The sequence below is a fragment of the Oncorhynchus mykiss genome, chromosome 27, assembly GCF_013265735.2.
Source record: "Oncorhynchus mykiss isolate Arlee chromosome 27, USDA_OmykA_1.1, whole genome shotgun sequence".
In the NCBI taxonomy this organism is placed as follows: domain Eukaryota; kingdom Metazoa; phylum Chordata; class Actinopteri; order Salmoniformes; family Salmonidae; genus Oncorhynchus; species Oncorhynchus mykiss.
In genome coordinates, this window is record NC_048591.1 from 3,358,125 (window position 1) to 3,385,012 (window position 26,888).

The 26,888-nt window shown below is 40.5% G+C and overlaps 2 protein-coding genes across 13 annotated transcripts in view; one reads left to right on the forward strand and one right to left on the reverse strand.

The window, feature by feature from the left end:
* Nucleotides 1-344: 344 nt before the first annotated feature.
* On the reverse strand, nucleotides 345-26,473 carry gdpd1 (glycerophosphodiester phosphodiesterase domain containing 1). Of its 10 annotated transcripts, none has more exons than XM_036965684.1 (12): nucleotides 13,971-14,532; nucleotides 12,198-12,295; nucleotides 11,127-11,166; nucleotides 10,916-10,958; nucleotides 10,067-10,202; nucleotides 9,434-9,479; nucleotides 9,229-9,350; nucleotides 9,038-9,127; nucleotides 8,678-8,811; nucleotides 1,540-1,605; nucleotides 1,283-1,334; nucleotides 345-1,197 (listed from the first exon to the last, which is right to left on the reverse strand). In XM_036965684.1, exons 1-12 carry the CDS (start codon nucleotides 13,999-14,001, stop codon nucleotides 1,051-1,053), a joined length of 1,005 nt encoding a protein of 334 aa, XP_036821579.1. In that variant the 5' UTR covers nucleotides 14,002-14,532; the 3' UTR covers nucleotides 345-1,050. The 10 variants fall into 10 exon arrangements, with proteins under 10 accessions (XP_036821579.1, XP_036821585.1, XP_021442962.2 ...); XM_036965690.1 differs by lacking the exon at nucleotides 13,971-14,532 and adding an exon at nucleotides 26,250-26,473 and having other exon boundaries at nucleotides 807-1,197; XM_021587287.2 differs by lacking the exon at nucleotides 13,971-14,532 and adding an exon at nucleotides 26,250-26,468 and having other exon boundaries at nucleotides 807-1,197; nucleotides 11,127-11,284.
* Nucleotides 25,237-26,888, forward strand: part of LOC110507350 (NADPH--cytochrome P450 reductase) — a 44,752-nt gene continuing 43,100 nt past the window's right edge. The window contains exon 1 of one of the 3 annotated variants that reach the window (XM_036965682.1): nucleotides 25,237-25,256. In XM_036965682.1, coding sequence (XP_036821577.1) covers nucleotides 25,253-25,256 — 4 coding nt within the window. In that variant the 5' untranslated portion in view covers nucleotides 25,237-25,252. Of the gene's footprint in view, nucleotides 25,257-25,290; nucleotides 25,442-26,888 lie in introns of those variants that run through there. The other 2 variants (XM_021587284.2, XM_021587283.2) reach the window with 2 other exon arrangements.

Consider the following 26,888-nt stretch of genomic DNA (forward strand, 5'->3'; position numbering starts at 1 on the left):
TAACAAATATTTGGAATGCAACTGCGTTAACTTTCGAAACCGAAATTTATGATCAAACACAAAAACACAATGACCAGCCTTTTGTCTTTGTTCTCTAGCAATCGTGTGTTCCAATTAAATTGACTTGTTGCTGATCCCCGCTTCTCCATCCCATCTATGTAAATTTTCCTGCAACAATTAGACATAATGGGCAATGTTAATTGGCAGGTGGAATGACGCCCAATGAGGTTGCAAGCTTAAAGTGGGAGGCGGGGTCAGTACAGTATAGTCCAATGAGGTTGCAAATGAGGTTGTGTTTTGGCTCGTGACAGCTTGTCAAAAACTAGCTGAAATTATACAAAACGTCCAGAAAAATCACTTTAATCATTCTAACACTCAATTGTCATACATTTTCCATGTCTATGGCTTCATTCTGTTCTATCCCTTTCCCGTGTTTTATACAAATCTATGCATTTTTCTGGAGAGTTGTCTTTACAGCACGACCAAACTTCAAATGCATTTCATATTTCAATACAATTTTCCAATCAATATTTAAATTAAAAATTAAATATAAAATTGCAAAATATAAAACACTTAAAATACATATTTATCACTTTACTATTACATAAATTCAAGACTAATTGTAATGCCAGTCTTTGTGCTATCATGCCAACTCCTTTTCACTCATTGTCATGCCATGTTAGGCTCAACTATGAGCAATGGAGTTGGCATTATAGCACCAAGTCTTGAATAAGACAGATGTGTGCATTATCTGTCAAACAGCAAAATACAAAACACACTTGAATATTGAACCACTTATTGATCAAATTTCCCTCAACTACAATTAACATCTGAACTGACCATGTTAAATTAAATCGAACAACAAAACCTTACTGTAAAAGTAGATACACTAAAAAGGCTTATTGCCCAGTTGACATGCAGGACAAAGGCCAAATAATCTTAGCTGCCTGTGCTGGTGTTCAAACAATACTGTATCTACATAGAGTCTGGAGATAGTTTGACAGGTCAGTTGGCTTTAGTGGTGGGGAAGTGGCAACTTCGGCAGATCATTCAGTCTAGTTTATTTAGTGATTTAGCAGTGCCATTCTTCTCCATGAAGTCCCTCAGCTTTGTGGGGAAGTCGGTCATGACCCCTGTAGCTCCCAGGTCAAAGGCTCTCTTAAAGTCCTTCTCGTCGTTCAGCACCCAGACATAAACCTGAAATGTAAAAAAATAAGAGCACATATTATACAACGTGACTGTGATAAAAAGCAAACGATAGCAGTTGTCAGAATGGCCTTACTTGTATTCCCCTTGCTGTTAGGTGATTGAACAGAGCTCTTCTCATCAGCAGGCTGCATGAGAAAGGTTAGACCCTGATTAATGAACCTCATCATTTATGATACATATCACCTGTACTGGACCACAGCCAACCACTGATCAGAATTACTGAACCACTGATCAGAAGTAAATGTAATGCTATGTGAGCTCCTTCTGAAGGGTGCAATGGAGCAGTTGTTCCAAGTGGAAGGTACAGTAATCTCAGACTATTAGACTTACGTATCTGCCAGCCAGGTGATGACATGCTGACTCCTGGTCATCTTATCAGGATCCCTCATAAGATGTCTGTGGAATCAAATACAGGCAATACATAAGTGAAAATAAAGGAATCAAAAGCACACTTAAAACAGATCAATCCTCTTTTAAAGGATAGAGGTTTTGCGAGCCAATGACTTGGAGTCTACAGGTACACCTGCACTATCCATGAGTTCATCTGACTCTGGGTAAGATGAAAAATGTACAGAATCTCACAATATCCCTTTGAAAAGGACCCTCCGATGAACAAAAAGAAAAATGGCTAGCTTATAACAAACCACAGTGGCTTCAACCTCTTTACGTCCAAATTCAGCTGCTTTAAATGGAAAGGCATTTATTATTAATCCATATGATCCCTGCTGTTGGGCTTACTTCCAAATTGGAAAGTATTTATAATCCAGAGAACAAACAGGCATGTTATTCGAATCATTTAAATTGTGCCCAGAGATCAACTTTCAAACGGCAACCTGTGGTTCCTGATAACAAGAGATTGAGAGGGAGGAGAGCGAGTGAATAGAGAACTAATCTCACTTTGTCACATGCACCAAATACAACAAGTGTAGACCTTACCATAAAATGTTTACTTACAAGCTATTAACCAACAGTGCAGTTCAAGAAAGAGTTAGGAAAATATTTACCAAAAACAAAAAAGTAACAATAACGAGGCTACATACAGGGGGGTACCGATAGCGAGTCAATGTGCAGGTTAGTCGAGGTAAATTTGTACATGTAGGTAGGGGTGAAGTGACAATGCATAGATAAACAGCGAGTAGCAGCAGTGTACAAAACAAATGGGATGGGGGGGGGGGGGGGGGGGGGGTCAATGTAAATAGCCCGGTGGCCATTTGAGTAATTGTTCAGTCATCTTACGGCTTGGGGGTAATAGCTGTTTAGGAGCCTTTTGGTACTAGACTTAGCGCTCCGGTAGCGCTTGTCGTGCGGTAGCAGATAAAACAGTCTACCTACCCTCATGGAGTCTGACAACATGAGGGTATTGTGAGGGGAGGTATAGCGCCACTTATCTTACAATAAGATACTTGACTAAATATCTACTGGTTAAAATCATTGATTACATTTATGATTGTAAAATGACAGCTTAATATAGTAGTGGTTAAAACATTTGCATGCCTTGCAAGAACAACAACTTCCCTAATAATCCTGTTTACAGACATCTGATAATCAAGTTGCCTGATGGGAAAAATGCAGAAAGTAAAAATAAACGTTTGAAAACAGTGACCATATCATTTTTGGTGGAAGCCTATTTGATTCCGAGTTCGGACATATAAAGTTGGTATTTGTAAACACTTTTCGAACTCACTTTCACTCAAGCCTAAGAGGGAGGCTCCTGCTGCTCGTGATAGCACGTGGAGATAAAATACACAGAACTCCGATAATTATTATAATATTTTTAAGTGTTTACATGTTCTAATAAATCGAAAGAGCAAAACTTTATTTTTTATAAAAAAAAAAAAATGGTTTATGTTAGGTATGCACATTTATATTTTTAGCCGACCCTCCTTAACCAGTTAACAAACAGTTAAATTAGTTCCAAACAGTAAAATTACGTGACAGCCTTAAATACTACGCATGCATACACAGAATAAATGTTTCATTGTGAGCATAATTGAAACATACAACAATAGCAAGCATATCGTCTCACAGCCAAAAAACTATATTTAAGCAGTAAGGCCCGAGGGGGTGTGGTATATGGCCAATATACCACAGCTAAGGGCTGTTCTTACGCATGACGCAACGCAGTCTGACATACCACGGCGTTCAGCCAATCAGCATTCAGGGCTCGAACAACCCAGTTTCTAATATCGAACATGCAACTCCTGTAATTAAAGTAGCCAATGTGTTTTTACATTTTCAATCATTATCCCAAATGCAAGTCGCAGGGACACAGATTCTAAAAAGCAGACAGATTTCATACAGTATGTGAAAAATATGAAAACCTGCTAGAAAATTAGAAAGAAGGGGAATCTAAAGATGCAACAACCCTGATGGATTGATAATATGACTAGGATTGTGCCATTGACTTCCGGATATCGAATATTGATATGAAAACCAATAGAAGAGGATAGAAATGCTATTTATGGGCATATTTTATTTACTTTTATTTATTTAGGGGAATCCAATTGAGACCAGTGTCTCATTTACAAATGGTGCCCTGAGGACAAATATTTTTAAAAAACAAGACAGCTATAAATACATTACATCAGGTTATTACAAGTTTGATTAATCAATTGCACACTTCAGTGAACAGTTTTAAACTGCCCTATCGGCACCAGGTGTAATTTGTTTTGTAAATTATTCCGTAACTGTGGTGCATTAAAACTAAAGGCAGATGGATATACAACACTTTGTGGGGTTTTAAACACGACATGTAAAGTGTGGGTCACATATTTCATGAGGTGAAACAAAAGATCCCAGATATTTTCCATATGTACAAAAAGCTTATTTCTCTAAAATGTAGTGAAACATTTTTGTTTACCTCCCTGGTAGAGAGCATTTCTCCTTTGCCAAGATAATCCATCAACGGGACAGGTGTGGCATTTCAAGAAGCATGATCATTACACAGGTACACCTTGTGCTGGGGACAATAAAAAGGTCACTAAAATGTGCAGTTTTGTCACAACACAATACCACAGATGTCTCAAGTTGAGGGGGAGTGTGCAATTGGCATGCTGACTACAGGAATGCCCACCAGAGCTGTTTTCCGAGAATTGAAAGTTAATTTCTCTACCATAAGCCGCCTCCAACGTTGTTTTATAGAATTTGGCAGTACGTACAACCGGCCTCAACCACAGACCACATGTTTGGCGTCATGTGTACGAGCAGTTTGCAGACTAACCCCACGGCCGCCATGGGGCAATAGTAGGGCAGACATAAGCTACGGACAACGAACACAATTTAAATCGATGGCAAATTGAATGCACAGAGATACAGTAACGAGTTCCAAAGGCCCATTGTTGTGCCAGTCTTCCTCCACCATCACCACATGTTGTTTCAGCACGATAATGCACAGCCCCGTGGCGCAAGGATCTGTACAGAATTCCTGGAAGCTGAAAATGTCCCAGTTCTTCCATGGCCTGCATACTCAGACATGTCACATATTGAGCATGTTTGGGATGCTCTGGCTCAACAGCGTGTTCCAGTTCCCGCCAATATCCAGCAACTACGCACAGCCACTGAAGAGGAAAGAGACAACATTCCACAAGCTACAATCAGCCTGATCTACTCCATGCGAAGGAGATGTGTCGAGCTGCATGAGTCAAATGGTGGTCACACTACTGGTTTTCTGATACACAGTCCTACGTTTAAAAAAAAAAAGTTGTCTGTGACTAACGGACGCATATCTGTTTTCCCAGGCATGTGAAATCCATAGATTAGGGCCACATTTATTTAAATTGACTGAACTGTAACTCAGTAAAATCTTTGAAATTGTTGCATGTTGCGTTTATATTTCTGTTCAGTACATTTCAACAGTGAAGTGAGGTATGTTGGAAGCTTTTGAAGCAGAGCTTTGCAAACAACAAGGGGGTAACGAAGTGATCGACAGGACTGAGGTCCAGCCGACCTTCTGATGCAGTGATGAGTCTTAAAACTGTCTGTCACCTGTAATAAAGCAAAGGACGATATGGTAGAAGGCATCCAAAGGTTTAAAAGTAGTGGCTGCTGCATTCTGGTAAATGGTGTCACCATAGTAAAGAACTGTCAGGAAAGTTGACTGTAGAATGTGCTTCCTGCGGTTAATGGACAGGCAAGCTCTAAACTCAGCAAAAAAAGAAGCCTCACTGTCAACTACATTTATTTTCATCAAACTTAACATGTGTAAATATTTGTATGAACATAAGATTCAACAACTGAGACAAACTGAACAAGTTCCACAGACATGTGACTAACAGAAATTGAATAATGTGTCCCTGAACAGTGGTTGGGGGGGGGGGGGGGGGGGGGGGGTCAAAATCAAAAGTAACATTCAGTATCTGGTGTGGCCACCAGCTGCATTAAGTACTACAGTGTATCTCCTCCTCATGGACTGCACAATATTTGTCTCCGTCTTAGGCGTCTCACAGTACGGACATTGCAATTTATTGCCCTGGCCACATCTGCAGTCCTCATGCCTCCTTGGAGCATGCCTAAGGCACATTCACACAGATGAGCAGGGACCCTGGGCATCTTTCTTTTGGTGTTTTTCAGAGTCAGTAGAAAGGCCTCTTTAGTGTCCTAAGTTTTCATAACTGTGACCTTAATTGCCTACCGTCTGTAAGCTGTTAGTGTCTTAACGACCGTTCCACAGGTGCATGTTCATTAATTGTTTAGGGTTCATTGAACAAGCATGGGAAACAGTGTTTAAACCCTTTCCAATCTGTGAAGTTAGATTTTTACGATTTATCTTTGAAAGATAATGTCCCTTTTTCAGGACCCTTCTTTTTCTTGCTGAGTTTGTCTACAAGAAGTCCACGTTAAATCTTAGCTTCTAAAGTTTTTTTTTTTAAAACAATAGATCTTTATCAATCAAAATGTTAAGATATTTATAGGCAGGAACCCACTCGATGAGAGATACAGTGGGGCAAAAAAGTATTTAGTCAGCCACCAATAGTGCAAGTTCTCCCACTTAAAAAGATGAGGCCTGTGATTTTCATCATAGGTACACTTCAACTATGACAGACAAAATGAGAAAAAAAAAAAATCAGAAAATCACATTGTAGGATTTTTAATGAATTTATTTGCAAATTATTGTGGAAAATAAGTATTTAGTCACCTACAAACAACCAAGATTTCTGGCTCTCACAGACCTGTAGCTTTTTATTTTAGAGGCTCCTCTGTCCTCCACTGGTTACCTGTATTAATGGCACCTGTCCACAACCTCAAACAGTCACACTCCAAACTCCACTATGGCCAAGACCAAAGAGCTGTCAAAGGACACCAGAAACAAAATTGTAGACCTGCACCAGGCTGGGAAGACTGAATCTGCAATAGGTAAGCAGCTTGGTCTGAAGAAATCAACTGTGGGAGCAATTATTAGGAAATGGAAGACATACAAGACCACTGATAATCTCCCTCGATCTGGGGCTCCATGCAAGATCTCACCCAGTGGGGTCAAAATGATCACAAGAACGGTGAGCAAAAATCCCAGAACCACACGGGGGACCTAGTGAATGACCTGCAGAGAGCTGGGACCAAAGTAACAAAGCCTACCATCAGTAACACACTACGCAGCCAGGGACTCAAATCCTGCAGTGCCAGACGTGTCCCCCTGCTTAAGCCAGTACATGTCCAGGCCCGTCTGAAGTTTGCTAGAGAGCATTTGGATGATCCAGAAGAAGATTGGGAGAATGTCATATGGTCAGATGAAACCAAAATAGAACTTCTTGGTAAAAACTCAACTCGTTGTGTTTGGAGGACAAAGAATGCTGAGTTGCATCCAAAGAACACCATACCTACTGTGAAGCATGGGGTGGAAACATCATGCTTTGGGGCTGTTTTTCTGCAAAGGGACCAGGACGACTGAAGGAAAGAATGAACGGGGCCATGTATAGTCAGATTTTGAGTGAAAACCTCCTTCCATCAGCAAGGGCATTGATGATGAAACGTGGCTAGGTCTTTCAGCTTGACAATGATCCCCACCCAACACACCGCCCGGGTAACGAAGGAGTGGCTTCGTAAGAAGCATTTCAAGGTCCTGGAGTGGCCTAGCCAGTCTCCAGATCTCAACCCCATAGAAAATCTTTGGAGCGAGTTGAAAGTCCTTGTTGCCCAGCAACAGCCCCAAAACATCACTGCTCTAGATGAGATCTGCATGGAAGAATGGGCCAAAATACCAGCAACAGTGTGTGAAAACCTTGTGAAGACTTACAGAAAACGTTTGACCTCTGTCATTGCCAACAAAGGGTATATAACAAAGTATTGAGATAAGTATTTGGTCAATAACAAAAGTTTATTTTCCACCATAATTTGCAAATAAATGCATTAAAAATCCTATGTGATTTTCTGAATTTTTTTTCTCATTTTGTCTGTCATAGTTGAAGTGTACCTATGATGAAAATTACAGGCCTCTCATCTTTTTAAGTGGGAGAACTTGCACAATAGGTGGCTGACTAAATACTTTTTTGCCCCACTGTACATCCAATGAGTCAATATGTAGCCCATCTGAGAAAAATGTCCATGAATTACAGAACATACACTACCAGTCAAAAGTTTTAGAACACCTACTCCTTCAAGGGTTTTTCCATATTTTTACTATTTTCTACATTGGAGAATAATAGTGAAGACACCAAAACTATGAAATAACACATATGGGATCATGTAGTAACAACAAAAAAACAAAAAAAAAGTGTCAAACAAATCAAAATATATTTTATATTTGAGATTCTTCAAAAAGCCACCCTTTGCCTTGACAGCTTTGCACACTTCAGTTACCATAGTAACTGAAACAGTGCCATGTCCAGATCTAAAACAACATTGGTGCATATTTAGAATATAGTTATTATTAGCTGGGAGTGGGTCAGAGATTCTAATACTTTGGCTAGGCAAGATAACTTGGAGATTGGACAGTAATTACCTAAATCAGAAGGACCTCCCTGCCTTTATGTAGCGGGAGGACATGTGCCGCTTTCAAAACCTTAGGGATAACACCAGGAGCAATTGTCAAGTTAAAAGATTCAACAATGAGTGTGGCAGGAGGCTGTAGTAAGAAGAGGTCAAGTGAACCAGCCCCTGTGGATTTCTTTACGTCGATCTTTAGCAAGGCACTTAAAACAGACATTGGCTCATTCATCCCCCCTCCTCTCTCCTGTAACTATAACCCCCAGGTTGTTGCTGTAAATGAGAACGTGTTCTCAGTCAACCTAATTGGTAAAATAAAATTACAATTAAAAATGAAGAAATCTTTATAAAATAATTGCCTCTACATTTCTATAGTTGAATTTTGGCTAGGCTACTTTGAAGCAAGGTAAGACATGCCTCATAATGTCAAGTAAAACGTGTGTGTGTGTGTGTGTGTACAAACACTAGAACCAAGGAGGATAGGTGTTACATGTAAAATTATGGCCTAAGCTAAGTTAAGTGGGTGTGTGTGTCTCTGGGTGTTGCATACTTAGTGACGATGGAGGGCATGGGGATCTCCAGGAACTGCTCTTTGAGGGGCACAAATGGCAGGAGGCCGGTGTAGAAGAGACCCACCAGCATTAGAACCCTGCGCATGCTGAACAGCACTGGGATACGAGGGTTCTACAACACAGACAGGAAAGTACAAGGTGGTGATAAAAACTAAGTCCACAATCCAGCTATCCTAGTATGACAAAGAACTCAGTCCTCCTACTTGCTAAAAAGGTTCTTCCCAAACACCCATCATAAAAACATGTAAATATAATTTCCAATTTTGTGTTGATCAAGGTAAATATTATCAAGCATAAACAGATTATATCATTATACAAGGAAATGAGCCATTAGATACCTCCTTGTAACACTTCTGCACAATCTGGTTGCTAGAGTTGCCCCAAACAGTGATGTGTTCTCTGTCATACTTCACAACCAGCTCTGAGACCTGCAGAACAAACAAGTTCACAACCCACAATGAGAACACTTACCCCATAACACACTCAAAGCACCCACTTCTTTCCTGAAATGTCTAACCCCAGGCCACACCTTCTTGATAAGGGTGTCATTGTTGACCTTGATGTCAATGTTGACAGGGGTATTAGGGAAAGCCTCAAACACATCCCTGAGGAGAGGAATGTGTTTGTCCTCCCCTCCCTCACAGACGCATTCTGTAGACACACACAGGGAAACATTAAGAACACATCCACACCTACCAAAGCAGCATGTACTACATACAAACAGTGATATTCACCTCTCTGGAAAGTCACACCAAGCTTGCACAGGTAAGGAGGCAGATCCTGTAGAGAACAAACATATTACACACATTTTATCATGCATATCCCTTTTTGTGTTGTCACAATACCAGGAAGTAAGGAAGAAAAAGAAACAAAACATGAAGCAGACTTAATTATTTGAGGAAAACACTTCTAATGTTGGAAAAAACAGCCGTATGATGTCACCCAGAGTCACATGTTTATTTTGCAAGCTACAGCACACAATATTTTTTATAAAAGTAGGCTATAAAAAAGGACCATATAGTTTATTCTGCCTCATGTACTCTTTCTTGCCAAGGAAAATCTGGTGTCGTATTATTGCGATACTGGTATCGTGACACTAATCCCTTGAGATTTATTCTTTGGTCAAAAATCAGATTAAACTTTTGACAGAACCTATTCTAATAGGGAGATAAATGCAACAAAAGACTTGGAAGTAGAATTACATGAAAGCAGAGTTCAAGACCTGGAAAGTGGCGTCTAAAATAGCCCAAGACAGGAAGAAAGGTAGGGACCTTGGAGGCCTTACGGACCACTTGCCTCAATGAGGCCTAGGTAAAGTACGTATATTTTTTATATGGCTGTTGAGAAGCCAACCTTGCGATACTCACGGCGTAGGCCACGTCAGAGATGTAGGCACTGATGCCAGTCGACCTCTCCAGGTTGGCATCGTGTGACACGACCACCTGCTCATCCTTGGTCATGTGACAGTCCAGCTCCAGCATGTCAGTGCCAAGGTCCACTGCACTGGACACATGTAAAGGAGACAATCACACACATATACCCAACCAGCAGTAAGTTGAGGATAGCATCAACAAATCTAGACAGGGTACACACACGTACTGTTCAGCAAGCAGCGTTGATGTCCATTACATCTTCCTCCCTTATTGGGATTTATTGTGCATCCTGTCTTGCAAACACACGACCACCCTCTTGACAATGCCATAGCCAACTACACCACCGCAACGCTAGCAAGTCGATGGCACAGATGTTGGCATTTCAAGCCAAGGAGTGAAGCTAACCAATTCAACTCGGTTACCCACAATTCAAAGTGGTGTGCATTTACCAAAATAAGTAATAATGCATATTTTGTCTCTGTGTTTCATAATTTTCCTTCAATGCTTCACTCCAGCACACCGACATGACATGATTTATACTTTTGAGTCTTGACTACTATCACACAATCATCCTCTACTAGCAATAAAACAAACTTGATATGAGTCCTTTTGGCAAGCTGAATAGTACATTCAGCAGAATTCTATTTTAACCATAAGGACATCCAGTCCCATCTGCCTACTTCCTCCATAGAGAATGTAGGTTTACCATCAACTATGTTCCATGTGTTATCTGCTTATGGCATTGCTTGCTGTTAGTCTGGATATTTAGGCCAACACAGGAGGATTAGGCTATGTTAAACATGACGCAGCACGAGTCAATGGGAGGATGTGGACTTGACTCACTGCTTGAAAGCTGCCATGGTGTTCTCCAGGTTTTCACCTGCCCCTGCAAATACAGACATGACAGAAAGAAGTTCATAAATTAGAGGTGCCCGAAACGAAGTCGGTGTGAGCCAAGTTAGCGAGATGTCTTGAGGTACAACACTGCCTTTTGGTAGTTCCAGTTTCATGGATGTGTTATGTATGGATGACGCAAGATTCCAGCAACACTCACCTCCACGATGGGATATGTGTCTGCTCAGGAATGGCTCTCTCTTCCGCCGATGCAGAAGTGTTGGGCATTTCAATAACAAGGCAGAGGTGAGCACATACCCCATCACAGTAGACAACACGTAGACAGCAGCACACATCTCTGATTCTCCTTTAGCTCAACTGGGAAAGGTTAACATGTATGGTCAAGCATAACTATACTAGCAAATACTGATAAGTCACCATGATTCAGCTTTAATAAGTAGGTCGGATTAAATTTTTTAAAATGTACACGTTCATACTGCTGTACAGTAGCCCAAAATTGGACTAAAGTTGCCTGTTACTGCTTAGTCCAAGGACCTTCTTACATGTTCTGTTTGGAAGCCAAAGCACCCATATACTCCATCTAAACGTGAATCGAATCTCAATTGCGGTACAGTTCTAGAAACAAATTCCTTTCATATCACATCAAAATAATGTAATAAATGCAAAAAACACTTAATGTAGAATGTTTTAACCGGTTTCAATACATTTGCAGCCGACAATTTTTTTTCAGTGACAACACGTTGTTGGCGTCTGTCTTCCGTTTTACACACAGGTGTTCGGAGACGCTGATAGCTAACTAATTAGCACAGGTTGTCAGTTCACTCGGTCTTCCGTCTGTTTCCGTAACAAGGAAATATGGCGATGTTGGAACCCTAACCCTATAAAAAAGGTGTGTCAATTTAACCTTTTGTTTTTTTCAAAAAGCATTTCTTGTCGATATGAAAAAGGTCCTTATGCTTCCAAAACCATACCGCAAGCGATGCGTTAATAATGTTCAGACGGAGCGTCGGGGCTCTTAACAAAATCACCCCCTACAGAAGCTGCCTTTGTGTAATGCAATGGAACCAACGATTTATATAAATCATTGAATAGAACTGAGTCATAATCATGACTAGCTTTACGGCACAGTACAGTACATGCTGTACATGAAGATACAATAATGATGACAAATAGCTAGCAATTGAATGTCAGATACCGTCCGTGTAGATGGGCTAAAACGTTAGTGAATGTGTTTAGCTACAGTAGTGTGAGCCAACAAATTGCATTTTACCTTTGACAACAAACGAACTTTTCTTCTGGATATGTGGAAACTTCTGCCCGGTAAACGCCAAGGTTTATGCAAGTCCTGTCTGCTGAACGCTATTACAACTGCAACCACAGACAGAACAATCTTTACTTCAACGACAGATGGCATAAATCTTCTGATTTGATGAGGTTTAACGGAGGTTGGCATACACTAAATGTGGCATTACCGCCACCTACTAGACTGGAGTACAACTCCCTTATACTTTTCTTGAAAGAAAAAAAAAGATCAGTAAACAAAGCTCCCGAGTAGCGCAGCGGTCTAACTGCATCTCAGCGCTAGAGGCGTCTCTACAGACCCTGGTTTGAATCCAGGCTGTATCACAACCGGCCGTGATTGGGAGTCCCATAGGGCGGCGCACAATTGGGTTAGGGTTTGGCCGGGGTAGGCCGTCATTGTAAATAAGGCTAGTTAAATACTTTAAAAATATATTTTTTAATTTTTTTACATGGAACACTACACTAACACATAAAAAAAGTAAAAACACCACCCTACTCCACTATTTAGTACTACCTAAGTCCAACAACCTGAAAGGACACCACCACTTAACACACCCTGTAACTCTTCTGATGTCAAGTCTGGCACACCCAAATACCTCTTTGCAGCTGCCACCATAACCTCAATTTTCTGCGACTTATGTTCCATTCCTGCAGAACAGTTGATAACCATTGCTATAAATGCTAAAAATCCAATCTTACTGAAACATATCACTTGTTGGCCTATCCCTCTGTACTGGTACAGATCTACTACTCACACCACTCCTCCCAGGATCCCTACCCCTTGACTCGTCTTCTTCTGCCTCAGCATGACAACTTCTGCACTACTCTGACCCTGGAAACCGCAACCTGCCTCTCTCGCACGGGATATGTCTGATCCCCAGCCCCGTGGGCACCCCTACAATTAACACATACCCCTACTTTCCCCAATGCTACACATTTCTTTGTCTCGTGCCTTTCTGCACACTTAACACCGAGGAACCTCGCCACTACACATTGCAGCCACATGCCCATAAGCTTGACCCCTGTAAGAACATAATGTATTTGGCACAAAAGCTTGTACAGGATAATTTATATATCCTAACAACACTTTGTCGACAAAGACTCAACATCAAAACTCAAAAGAACAGAACAGACTCCTGTTTCACCACTCACGCAACCCTGTCTGCATCGCACTAAACGACAAGCATCACAAACAGCGGGAATCTTCCCCTTCATTTGGTCAACTTTTACTGCTACCCCCAGTAATAACTCCTTACAATGGTGTACTTTTCTTGAGAGCAAAAAATGTCATTTGACGCGGAGCGGCTTTCTCTCTTTGACCATCAGAAACAAGCAATTATCACAAGACCACTTCTAATTACCCTCACCGATTTCCCAGCACCAAACTCTGTTTTCACCCACACTGAAACCACAAATGAATCAGCAAAAAAGGCAAGGGTCTACTTTTTCCTAAAGCTTTACACCTGTCACACTCATCTTTATCCTGAACCTCAGTGCAAGCCTCCGGCCCCGAGAACTTCACCACACCTACAATTTCTCCTCCCGTCTTCAGCTCACTCTGCTTACACTTCCTATCATTCTTCTTTAAAACAGATATCCCTTTTTTCCGCTTTTTTTTTTTTACCGATTCAAGCTCACCCTCTTCCTCCCTCTCTTTCTCTTAGACCTCCTCTGCCTCTCCATTCCTCCTCCGTATTCCAAGTATACGTCTACTTATGATAATAGTGCACTTCTGACATACATCTTGTTCTTGCCTTCTCAAGGGACGCCATTTAACCGACTGTCACAATCTCCGTACAATCAGCACGAACCCCTCGGGATGTAACACTCAACAGTGCAGCTGCTTCGTCTTGACGTTTTCTTTTTAAAAAGCTACCACGATGCTTTTCCATTTCAAACAAGCGTGCTCTTCCATCCACGGTCCACCGTCTAGCTGCATCTGCAATCTTCTTCTTCTTAGGGATTTAATGACGGTTGACATCCAATTGTTACATTACCGCCCCCAACTGGACTATAATATAAATCAGTATACTTTGTGATACAAAGGGGGAAAAGGAAAGAAATAAACAAAAAATACGTATAAAAAAAATACACCCATTCCACTACTTTGACCCTATCTGCTCCTGCATCATGCCAACGGCCAGGGAGGACAGGACACCACCACTCAACTTCATACTTTCTTCTACATAATCTTCTGTCCCATGCCTTCCTGCACACATCCCACATCTTGGAATCTCCCTCCAACACGCTGCTGCGACATGACCATAAACATTGCACCTGAAACACCACAGTGGATTTGGAACACTAAGCTCTAACAGGATAACTGATATATTTTAACATAACTTTGTCGGGTAAAGCCTCTAAAAAGGACTGACCATGATTCCGTTTCACCACACTCACCACCCGGTCTGCACCGTACCAAATGGCAGGCGTCACAAACACCAGGCATATTCAACTTCAATTATTCCACCTCCACACTTAACACTACCCCATGAATCACTTCATTAAATGGTGCCCTATTCCTAAGCGCAAAGCAAGAAACAGATCTTGACCCAAGTTGCGTGACACGGAGCACCCGCTCCCTCTGGGCAGAGGAAACACAAACAAATATCATAAGTCCACTACCGGTTACCTTCACTGATTCAACTGCACCCAACTCCTTTCCCACCCACCCTGAAACCACAAAAATGTCACTTCCACTGGACCAGATTCCTCTTTATCATGTCCATTGATGACAGATTCAGGCTCTGAGCTCTTCACCACACCTCAGTTAACTCGCCCTCATTCACTTCCATTTCACCTCCAGAACTCGGTGTGGCGTAGGGCTCACTCTGTTACACTTGACCCCAAACATCTTCAACACACTTCCTCTCTATTCCGTCATCTCCAACAGATTCAGACTCAACCTTTGCCTCCCTCATTCTCTTCAACCTATTCTTCCTCTCTTTTTCCCTCATTTCCTCCTCCGAAATCCAATTAAATGACTCCTTATGAAAATATTCCCCTTTTCCGCAGCAATCTCTTTCTTGCCTCCTTGAAGGACGCCATCTCTACTGCCACTCCATCCATCTGTCGTTCTCCTTTGCACACAGCTGATACTTTGTAGCCCACATACTCATGATCATTATTGCAATGTCGCTGATTGGCCACACCGAAATATTCTTATTCTCACGTATAATGACTTTCACAACAATCGGATGTGCATTACGCCCCCTGTTGTGATGGTGGATAATCCCAAAAAGTAAATAAAGCATGGTAAAAAAATGCAAACTATCGTACAAACTATCAAAAAGAAAGTTAAACTTTCCCACCCACCCATCAACTTGCCTTTCTGTTAAAATTCTAATCAGGTCCTTACACGGGCTTAGAAGAATCCTGTGAGGGCAGGACATTTTCTGGTGACAGTAGTCCTTGCAGTGCTTCTGCCGTAAAGTCTTGGAACCCCAAAAACATTTTTGACTGTGGAAACAATGATGTCCAGCTTCTTTGACCAGCAGGGTCAAATAATAATAATCTGATTGCTCTGGAGCAGTTTTTCATCAAGGATATCTCTGTACTTTGCTCTGTTCATCTTTCCCTCGATCCTGACTAGTCTCCAAGTCCCTGCCGCTGAAAAACATCCCCACAGCATGATGCTGCCACCACCATGCCTCATCGTAGGGATTTTGCCAGGTTTCCTCCAGACGAGATGCTTGGCATTTAGGCCAAAGAGTTAAATCTTGGTTTCATCAGACCAGAGCATCTGGTTTCCTGAAGGTCTGCCAGTCCTTCAGGTGCCTTCCGCCTGGCCACTCTACCGTAAAGGCCTGATTGGTGGATTGCTGCGGAGATGGTTGTCCTTCTGGAAGGTTCTCCCATCTCCACAGAGGAACTCTGGTGCTCTGTCAGCGTGACCATCGGGTTCTTGGTCACCTCCCTGACCAAGGCCCTTCTCCCTCTCTTGCTTATGTAACAGTATAGACTTTACGTCTGTCCCCTCGCCCCGACCTGGGCGCGAACCAGGGACGCTCTGCACACGTCAACAGTCACCCTCGAAGCATCGTTACCCATCGCTCCACAAAAGCTGCGGCCCTTGCAGAGCAAGGGGAACCACTACTTCAAGGTCTCAGAGCAAGTGACGTCACCAATTGAAACGCCAATAGTGTTTGGGGACCTTCAATGCGGCAGAAATGTTTTGGTACCCTTCCCCAGATCTGTGCCTGGACACAATTCCTTCGGCCTCGTGGCTTGGTTTTTGCTCTGACATGCACTGTCAACACTGGGACCTTATATAGACAAGTATGTGCCTTTCCAAATTATGTCCAATCAATTTAATTTACCACAGGTGGACTCCAATCAAGTTGTAGAAACATCTGAAGGATGATCAATAGAAACAGGATGCACCGGAGCTCAATTTTGAGTCTCATAGCAAAGGGTCTGAATACTTATGTCATTTTTAAAAAAAATGATAAATTAGCAACAATTTCTGAAACCTGGTTTTTACTTTGTCCTTATGGAGTATTGAATAAGGCTGTAACATAATTTTTAAAAAATTAACTGAAGGGGTCTGAATACTTTCCAAATGCACTGTACATACAGTAATCACAGTGCTTTGTCAAAAAGGAAGAATAATTGAAATAGATTTTAATGGGCTATACATTGTCAGTGTCTTGTATATTGATATGATGACATTTAACATTTCGTTACCAGGAGAGCCACCAGCTAGAAGAAAATAGATTCAGTTTCAAAGCTGCAGAGCAATTGCTCTTCCTCTATCGCCCGCCAGCGGAGAAGGCTGAAGGACATGTCTCAGCTAGTGAAGAAGTAAGCTAGTGCACATGCATGCACGCGATCACACACACACCTTCGCTCTCTTTCTCTAAAAGGTTTCATGCACCCTAACACAGTTTTTCAAGGCCCTCTCCATCATTCATCAACAGATGCAATACGGAGACACTGCCAGAGGACGATGTAAAAACCTTGGATGAAATCAAGGAGCACATTAAAGCAAGACCCAACACTTTCTTTGAAACAGGCTTTCCTTCCAAAGAAAAATGCGTATGAGTGTCACTACATTAAAAACATTATTTCACAGGTCTTAGAGGAGGGACATTTGAAAGAGTCGTTGGCTGTTTTCCTATTCTGATGATTTACATACAGTACCAGTCAAAAGTTTGTACACACCTACTCATTCAAGTTTTTTAAATATTTTTTTTACTCTATTTCTACATTGTAACAAATATGGTGTGGTAACCAAATAGTGTAAAACAAATCAAAATATATTTATATTTAAGATTCTTCAAAGTAGCAACCCTTTGCCTTGATGACAGCTTTGCACACTCTTGGCATTCTCTCAGCCAGCTTCATGAGGTAGTCACCTGGAATGCATTTCAATTAACAGGTGTGCGTTTTTAAAAGTTAATTTGTGGAATTTCTTTCCTTAATGCGTTTGAGCCAATCAGTTGTGTTGTGACAAGGTAGGGGTGGTATACAGAAGATAGCCTTATTTGGTAAAACTCCATATTATGTCAGGAACAGCACAAAAAAGAAAAGAGAAACAACCGTGCATCAATACTTTCAGACATGAAGGTCAGTCAATTCGGAACATTTCAAGAACTTTGAAAGTTTCTTTATGTGCATTCGCAAAAGCCATCAAGCGCTATGCTGAAACTGGTTTTCATGAGGACCGCCACAGGAATGGAAGACCCAGAGTTCTCTGCTGCAGAGGATACGTTCATTAGAGTTACCAGCCTCAGAAATTGCAGCCCAAATAAATGCTTTAGAGTTCAAGTAATAAACCCATCTCAACATCAACTGTTCAGAGGAGACTGCATGAATCAGGCCTTCATGGTCGAATTGCTGCAAAGAAACCACTACTAAAGGACACCAATAAGAAGATGACACTTGCTTGGGCCAAGAAATACGAGCAATGGACATTAGACTGGTGGAAATCGATCCTTTGGTCTGATGAGTCCAAATTGTAGATTTTTGGTTCCAACCGCCGTGTCTGAGACGCAGAGTCAGTGAATGGATGATCTCTGCATGTGTGGTTTCCACTGTGACGCAGGGAGGAGGAGGCGTGATGTTGTGGGGGTTCTTTGCTGGTGACACTATGATTTTTTTAGAATTCAAGGCACAGTTAACCAGCATGGCTACCACAGGATTCTGAAGCGACACGCCATCCCATCTGGTTTGCGGGACTATCATTTGTTTTTCAACAGGACAACGGCCCAAAACGCACCTCCAGGCTGTGTAAGGGCTATTTGACCAAGAAGGAGAGTGATGGAGTGCTGCATCAGATGACCTGGCCTCCACAATCACCCGACCTCAACCAAATTGAGATGGTTTGGTATGATTTGGACCGCAGAGTGAAGCAAAAGCAGCCAACAAGTGGGAACTCCTTCAATCCTGTTGGAAAAGCATTCCAGGTGATATTGGTTGAGAGAATACCAAGTGTGCAAAGCTGTCATCAAGGCAAAGGGTGGCTACTTTGAAAAATATAAAATATATTTTGATTTGTTTAACTTTTTTGATAACTCATATGGAATAATGTAGTTATTTCATATTTCACTATTATTCTACAATGTAGAAAATAGTACAAAAAAGAAAACCCTTATATGTGTCCAAACATTTGACTGGTAATGGCTTGTTAAATAAAACAGTTATCATTCATATCTCACAAACCACAGGCTATATCTCAATCTTGTTCTGGGCAATGTAAGTGTGACTCTCCTGAGAAAACAGTCAAAGAAAGTAGCTTCCACTACAATGGATTTGTTAACTCTTAGAAATGTTAACATACTATACACCTTATTTAGCGAATTGTATATTTATATTAAAAACCATAAACTGATTTGTCGTCCTATTCCAAATATCTCCATCAGATGGAGGTGATATACAACAAATAATAATTCATCTTTCAAGCTGTTTTTGTTCAAAACTTGGCATTTAGATTTATGGAGAAGATGGCAACAGATTGACTTTTCATGATTAGAAAAATGTATCTTCCTCATCAGATTTTCCTACAAAGATGAATATGAGAAATTCAAGCTGTGCCTCACGGTTTTACTGCTCCTTTTCTCCTTCATTGATAAAAATGTTTTTTACCCTTTTTCGTGGTATCTAATTGGTAGTTACAGTCTTGTCCCATTGCTGCAACTCCTGTACAGACTCAGGAGAGGCGACGGTCGAGAGCTGTGCATCCTCCGAAAAACAACCTAAAAAGTCTATATACAGTGTGTGCAAATGAGGTAAGATTAGGGAGGGAAGGCAATAAATAGGCCATAGTGGCAAAATAATTACAATTTAGCAATTAAACACTGGAGTGATAGATGTGCAGAAGATGATTGTGCAAGTAGAGATACTGGGGTGCAAAGGAGCAAAAAAATAAATAACAATATGGGGCTGAGGTAGTTGGGTTGGCTATTTACAGATGGGCTATGTACAGGTGCAATGATCTGTAAGCTGATCTGATAGCTGATGCTTTCAGTTAGTGAGAGAGATACAGTGCCTTGCGAAAGTATTCGGCCCCCTTGAACTTTGCAACCTTTTGCCACATTTCAGGCTTCAAACATAAAGATATAAAACTGTATTTTTTTGTGAAGAATCAACAACAAGTGGGACACAATCATGAAGTGGAACGACATTTATTGGATATTTCAAACTTTGTTAACAAATCAAAAACTGAAAAATTGGGCGTGCAAAATTATTCAGCCCCCTTAAGTTAATACTTTGTAGCGCCACCTTTTGCTGCGATTACAGCTGTAAGTCGCTTGGGGTATGTCTCTATCAGTTTTGCACATCGAGAGACTGACATTTTTTCCCATTCCTCCTTGCAAAACAGCTCGAGCTCAGTGAGGTTGGATGGAGAGCATTTGTGAACAGCAGTTTTCAGTTCTTTCCACAGATTCTCGATTGGATTCAGGTCTGGACTTTGACTTGGCCATTCTAACACCTGGATATGTTTATTTTTGAACCATTCCATTGTAGATTTTGCTTTATGTTTTGGATCATTGTCTTGTTGGAAGACAAATCTCCGTCCCAGTCTCAGGTCTTTTGCAGACTCCATCAGGTTTTCTTCCAGAATGGTCCTGTATTTGGCTCCATCCATCTTCCCATCAATTTTAACCATCTTCCCTGTCCCTGCTGAAGAAAAGCAGGCCCAAACCATGATGCTGCCACCACCATGGTTGACAGTGGGGATGGTGTGTTCAGGGTGATGAGCTGTGTTGCTTTTACACCAAACATAACGTTTTGCATTGTTGCCAAAAAGTTCAATTTTGGTTTCATCTGACCAGAGCACCTTCTTCCACATGTTTGGTGTGTCTCCCAGGTGGCTTGTGGCAAACTTTAAACAACACTTTTTATGGATATCTTTAAGAAATTGCTTTTTTCTTGCCACTCTTCCATAAAGGCCAGATTTGTGCAATATACGACTGATTGTTGTCCTATGGACAGAGTCTCCCACCTCAGCTGTAGATCTCTGCAGTTCATCCAGAGTGATCATGGGCCTCTTGGCTGCATCTCTGATCAGTCTTCTCCTTGTATGAGCTGAAAGTTTAGAGGGACGGCCAGGTCTTGGTAGATTTGCAGTGGTCTGATACTCCTTCCATTTCAATATTATGGCTTGCACAGTGCTCCTTGGGATGTTTAAAGCTTGGGAAATCTTTTTGTATCCAAATCCGGCTTTAAACTTCTTCACAACAGTATCTCGGACCTGCCTGGTGTGTTCCTTGTTATTCATGATGCTCTCTGCGCTTTTAACGGACGTCTGAGACTATCATAGTGCAGGTGCATTTATACGGAGACTTGATTACACACAGGTGGATTGTATGTATCATCATTAGTCATTTAGGTCAACATTGGATCATTCAGAGATCCTCACTGAACTTCTGGAGAGAGTTTGCTGCACTGAAAGTAAAGGGGCTGAATAATTTTGCACGCCCAATTTTTCAGTTTTTGATTTGTTAAAAAAGTTTGAAATATCCAATAAATGTCGTTCCACTTCATGATTGTGTCCCACTTGTTGTTGATTCTTCACAAAAAAATACAGTTTTATATCTTTATGTTTGAAGCCTGAAATGTGGCAAAAGGTCGCAAAGTTCAAGGGGGCCAAATACTTTCGCAATGCACTGTATGTGTCTCCAGCTTCAGTGATTTTTGCCATTTGTTTCTGTCATTGGCAGCAGAGAACTGGAAGGGAAGGCGGCCAAAGGAGGAATTGGCTTTGGGGGTGACCAGTGAAATATACCTGCTGGAACGCGTGCTACGGGTGGGAGCTGCTATGGTGACCAGTAAGCTGAGATAAGGCGGGGCTTTACCTAGCAAAGACTTGGAGATGACCTGGAGCCAGTGGGTTTGGTGGGGAATATGAAGCGATGGCCAGCCAACAAGAGCATACAGGTCGCAGTGTTGGGTAGTATATGGGGCTTTGGTGACAAAACGGATGGCACTGTGATAGACTGCATCCAATTTGCTGAGTAGAGTGTTGGAGGCTATTTTGTAAATGACACCGCCAAAGTTAAAGATCGGTAGGATTGTCAGTTTTATGAGGGTATGTTTGGCAGCATGAGTGAAGGATGCTTTGTTGCGAAATAGGAAGCCGATTCTAGATTACATTTTGGATTGGAGATGCTTAATGTGAGTCTGGAAGGAGAGTTTACAGTCTAACCAGACACCTTAGAAGTATTCTGTTTATTTGTCTAAAAACTCTAGTCCTTGCCAATGACAAGCATACCCATAACATGATGCAGCCACCACCATGCTTGAAAATATGAAGTTATAAGTACTCAGCAATGTGTTGTGTTGGACTTGCCACAAACAACACTTTGTATTCAGGACATAAAGTAAATTTCTTAGCCATATTTTTTGCAGTATTACTTCAGTGCCTTGTTGCATACAGGATGAACATTGTGGATTATTTGTATTATATACAGGCTTCCTACTTTTTACTCTGTCATTTAGGTTAGTATTGTGTACTAACTACAATGTTGTTGATCCATCCTCTGTTTTCTCATATCACAACCATTAAACTCTGTAACTGTTTTAAAAAATCATGGTGAAATTATTGAGCAGTTTCCTTCCTGACCGGCAACTGAGTTAGGAAGGACGCCTGTATCTTTATAGTGAATGGGTGTATTGGTACACCTTCCAAAGCCTAATTAAGAACTTCACCATGCTCAAAAGGATATTCAGCATCGGTTATTAAAAGAAAAAAAATACACATCTACCAATTTGTGCCCTTCTTTGCGAGGCATTGAAAAACCTCCCTGGTCTTTGTGATTGAATATGTGCTTGACCTTCACTGCTCGATTGAGATACCTTACAGGTAATTGTGTGTGTGGGGTACAGAGATAGGTTAGTCATAAATAAATAATTTAAACCACTACTATTGAACACAGAATAAGTCCATGCAGCTTATGTGATTTGTTAAGCACATTTTTACTCCTGAACTTATTTAGGCTTGCCATAACTTGTTATTGTGTGTAGGCCAGTGACACAAAATCTTAATTTTATCCATTTTAAATTCAGGCTGTAAGACAACAAAATGTGGAAAAAGTCAAGGGGTGTGAATACTTTCTGGAGGCACTGTAAATCTTCAGTTATATTATATGCTTTGTCAAACTTGAAACAATAATTTCAAATAATTTATCTGTGCCTGTTTGAGGTTGCCTGGCTTAATAAACCAATAAAGTCCCAAAACTGCAAACCCTGCCCATCTGGCACTTCAGGCAGACTCAAACAAGTGCTCAAATGATTTGAACCCAGTTCTGCCCTAAACATTTGATTGACCTGGCATTTGGGATTTTGTGTGTGTGCATGCGTTTTGTATTACTTAATTGTTTTGTGTGTATTTAATGTGTGTGTAAAGTTGGTAATTGATATTTTGTGTGGCAGTTTTGGCAACTCTACAATGGACTCTCTCTGTTCAGGATGCATCGGCTCAAAGACTGTAAAGCAGGGGTTCTTAAACTTTTTCAGCCTGGGACCCAAATGAGAAATTCTGTGTTTTCCTAGGACCCAAGCTTAGGAAAATATGCAACTATACACAAATATCAGTACATTTTGTTGCCCTTATGCCTAAAAAAAATGCAATATAGACAACAAAAAAATAACAATGAAATAACAATAAATATATTTGTTTATTTTTCTCCATTAACAACACTCTTACATACCTGTCTACGTTGGAACTGTTGCTTTTAAAATACAATTCTGAACTGGACTAAACTGATTGATCACATAACACAGATGTATAATAGAACAGACACAGGCTTTTTGATCGTGCAACCCTAAGTAACAGTACAGATAACAAATTCTGGCCTACTGTACGTCTTACTGTATAAGTTATTGTTGATAGAAAGTCTAGGTTGGAACTGTTGCTCTTAAAATTCATATGTTTTATTCTGAACTGGAATAAACTGATTGATCACATCACACAGATGTAGACCAGAAAAGACACACATACACACAGTCCTAATGATATATTATATACTGTGGGGGGGCTGCCTACCTACCTGTTATAGGATTTTTATGAATAATGACTAAATGATGTACACATTTAACGTAGAACTTTAACTAAACAGAATACTACTATGTCACTGTATGAATCTTATTATAATCATAACACTGAATATAATGTGTGTAATTTTAGTCAAGAATTAGAACAAGGACTTTCTGTTCCTTGTTAGAAACTAATGAAGCTATCGTCAGACGGGCTGGAATACTGTGTACCTTACAGGACATTCTGTCCCTACCCAGGGAGGGGAGAGACCTTGGGCTTGTAGTAGATAGTTTAACAGGTGGCAGACAATGTGAGAAGGCTTGTGAACTATATTGCCATTGTATCTGAGAGGAGGAGGGACATTTATGACGAAATGTGAGGTATATAAACCAATGTACATGGTATTATGACCAGAGCTCTCGAGAATAAACGCTATTGGCTAATTTTGGTGACTGGTCTCTGTCCATTTTATGAAAATAAGAACCTTACAAATTCTTAGAAATGGACCGAGTGTTTTAATTGAATTGGTTAAATGAACACAAGAACTAAATTCATCTAACACTACCTAGTTAAGTTGCCTAACATTATCCCCCTTTCAACATTGTTTTTAAGTGTTTAATCATGATTGCGGCTGACAAACATGATAGCTAGGCTACATTGATTGATTGATGGACCATGTCTATTTGACTGACCACATCAAATTGGCTAGCTAGCTAATAACAGATCATGTCAATATGGTTAGTTTGCTAACTTTCAGGGGATAAACTAGATGGCTATATCCACTTTTACTTGAGTAAAAGTAAAGATATCTTAATAGAAAATGACTCAGGTGATAGTCACCCAGTAAAATACTACTTGAGTAAAAGTGTTTGGTTTAAATATACTTAAGTGTCAAAAGTTATTTTTTATTTACAGAGAGCCAGGGGCACTCCAACACTTGGACATCTTTACAAATGAAGCATTTGTGTTCAGTCCGCCAGATCAGAGGTAGTATAGATGACCAGGAATTTTCTCTTGATAAGTGTGTGAATTTTACAATTTTCCTTTCCTGCAATGAGTTCAAAATATAACGAGTACTTTTGGGTGTCAGGGAAAATGTAAGGAGTAAAAAGTACATTATTTTCATTCGGAATGTAGTGAAGTTAAAGTTGGTCAAAAATATAAATAGTAAAGTAAAAGAACAGATACCTAAAAAAAACTACTTAATTAGTACTTTAAAGTATTTTTACTTAAGTACTTTAGACCACTGGGTTCAGATCTGTGCTATACTACTATCTGTCCTTGGTACTATCACCAAACAAAATACACACTAATCTTTCAGTATGCGAGGATACCTTCAATATGACACTTTGTACTATTCGGTGGATACATAACCTCAACCCCTGGCCCACTGCACTGTGATCTGTGATTTATTATTACCGTTACAAAGTCATTGGGTAACGTCTTTATGGACTAGTCCATTTCTTAAAATGTGTATTTTACAAAGTGAGATACTAAGAAAATCGTTTGGAATAAGTAATTCATTGAATTGTTAGACAAAGAGAATGGGTAATTATTTGATGTCTTTCTGATCTGACCTTGTCTACAGAGCCTGTCGTGACGTGTATGTCCACTCTGAGTAGGAAGTACTACACCCCTTGAGTAAACTGGTTTGGTTTAGTCCCTCAGATTCACAGTATTGCGTGAAGTTTCTGCATTGTGTTGTGCTTTTTCTTGATTGTGAAGACTGGAAGGTAAGTAGCTAACTGAAAGTCTAGCTATGTTGAAATGTTTAATATCCTGAAGTGCCGTTTCTCTGGCAACACTGAGGATTAATGTCATGAGAATGGATTGTAATAAAGCTAATTTCATTCAAACTTAGCTAGCTCGACGACAAGGCTTGCTACATAACCTAGCCAACTGTCAAGGAAATATTTATTTTATTTAACTAGGCAAGTCAGTTAAGAACAAATTCTTATTTTCAATAAGAGGGTTAACTGCCTGTTCAGGGGCAGTACGACAGATTTGTACCTTGTCAGCTCGGGGATTTGAACTTGCAACCTACTAGTCCAACGCTCTAACCACTAGGCTTCCCTGCCAAACAACCTTTTCAGGAAGTACAGCAAACGTTAGCTTCTAGCTAAATGTTAATTTCTATAGTTTAGTTTAAGCAAGTTCACTTACTGATTTACCAAACCCTGTTTTTAACTAACAGCTTTGCCACTTGTCACTTTCATTGGAGAGTCAGCCAACTTGGTAATTGTATGATTTGATTGCTAATGTCGTGGTCAAGCTCCATTCCAAGTTATATTGGTCGTTATCAATAAAACTGCGTGCCGTTTTTAAGGCATTGTTAACAGTATTTGGTTGTAATATCATCACTTGAAGAACATAGTCAGAACGACAAATGTCCGATTATACAGCAAGTAACTGGATGCTTTTCATGATCAGTAAACATCAATTGATCACAATTTCAGATACTTGAGGATAGCCTGACGATATCTATCAATATTGGCCACCATAAATTTGATATGAGTGATATAAAATAAAAGTGAACTATACCTGTTGAGGTGGTTTAGGTTAATTTCCAACCCTTTGTGCGCTCTGTCTGTCAAACTGCAGAAGGGCGCATTTGCCGATGTACTGTTCCTATTAACGTTACTTGATGTTTACTTTGGAAGCTACCGGTAGAAACGTTGTACAGTTGGCTAAACACAGTGATAAGTAGACCTAAAGTACTTTTTTTTATCCAACCAACGTAGGCCTGCCTACCTAGTTACGTTGCCTGACATTATCCCCCTTGCAACATGTTTGTGTTTCATCACTATTGCGGCTGACAGACATGATAGCTAGGCTACATTGATTCGACTGACCATATTAAATTGGCTAGCTACCTAATAACAGATCACGTCAATAGGGTTAGTTAGGTGGCTATATCCAAATATTGTTTGATTTGCTTGCCATCTATAGTGGTGATGACAGAAGTCTGACTGACCACTTTACTTGGATGAGGACTTGCCGTTGACAAGCTTTAAAAAAAATAATAAACGTTAAAAAAAAGCCTAATATCTGATGAAGCAAGCTAAATGACACATGTTGTTTGCATAGCTAGTTACATGCCAAATGGTTAGGCTACCCTCACGTATCTGAAATTACTTGATCAATTGATGTTGACTGATCATGAACATCAGTTACTGGCTG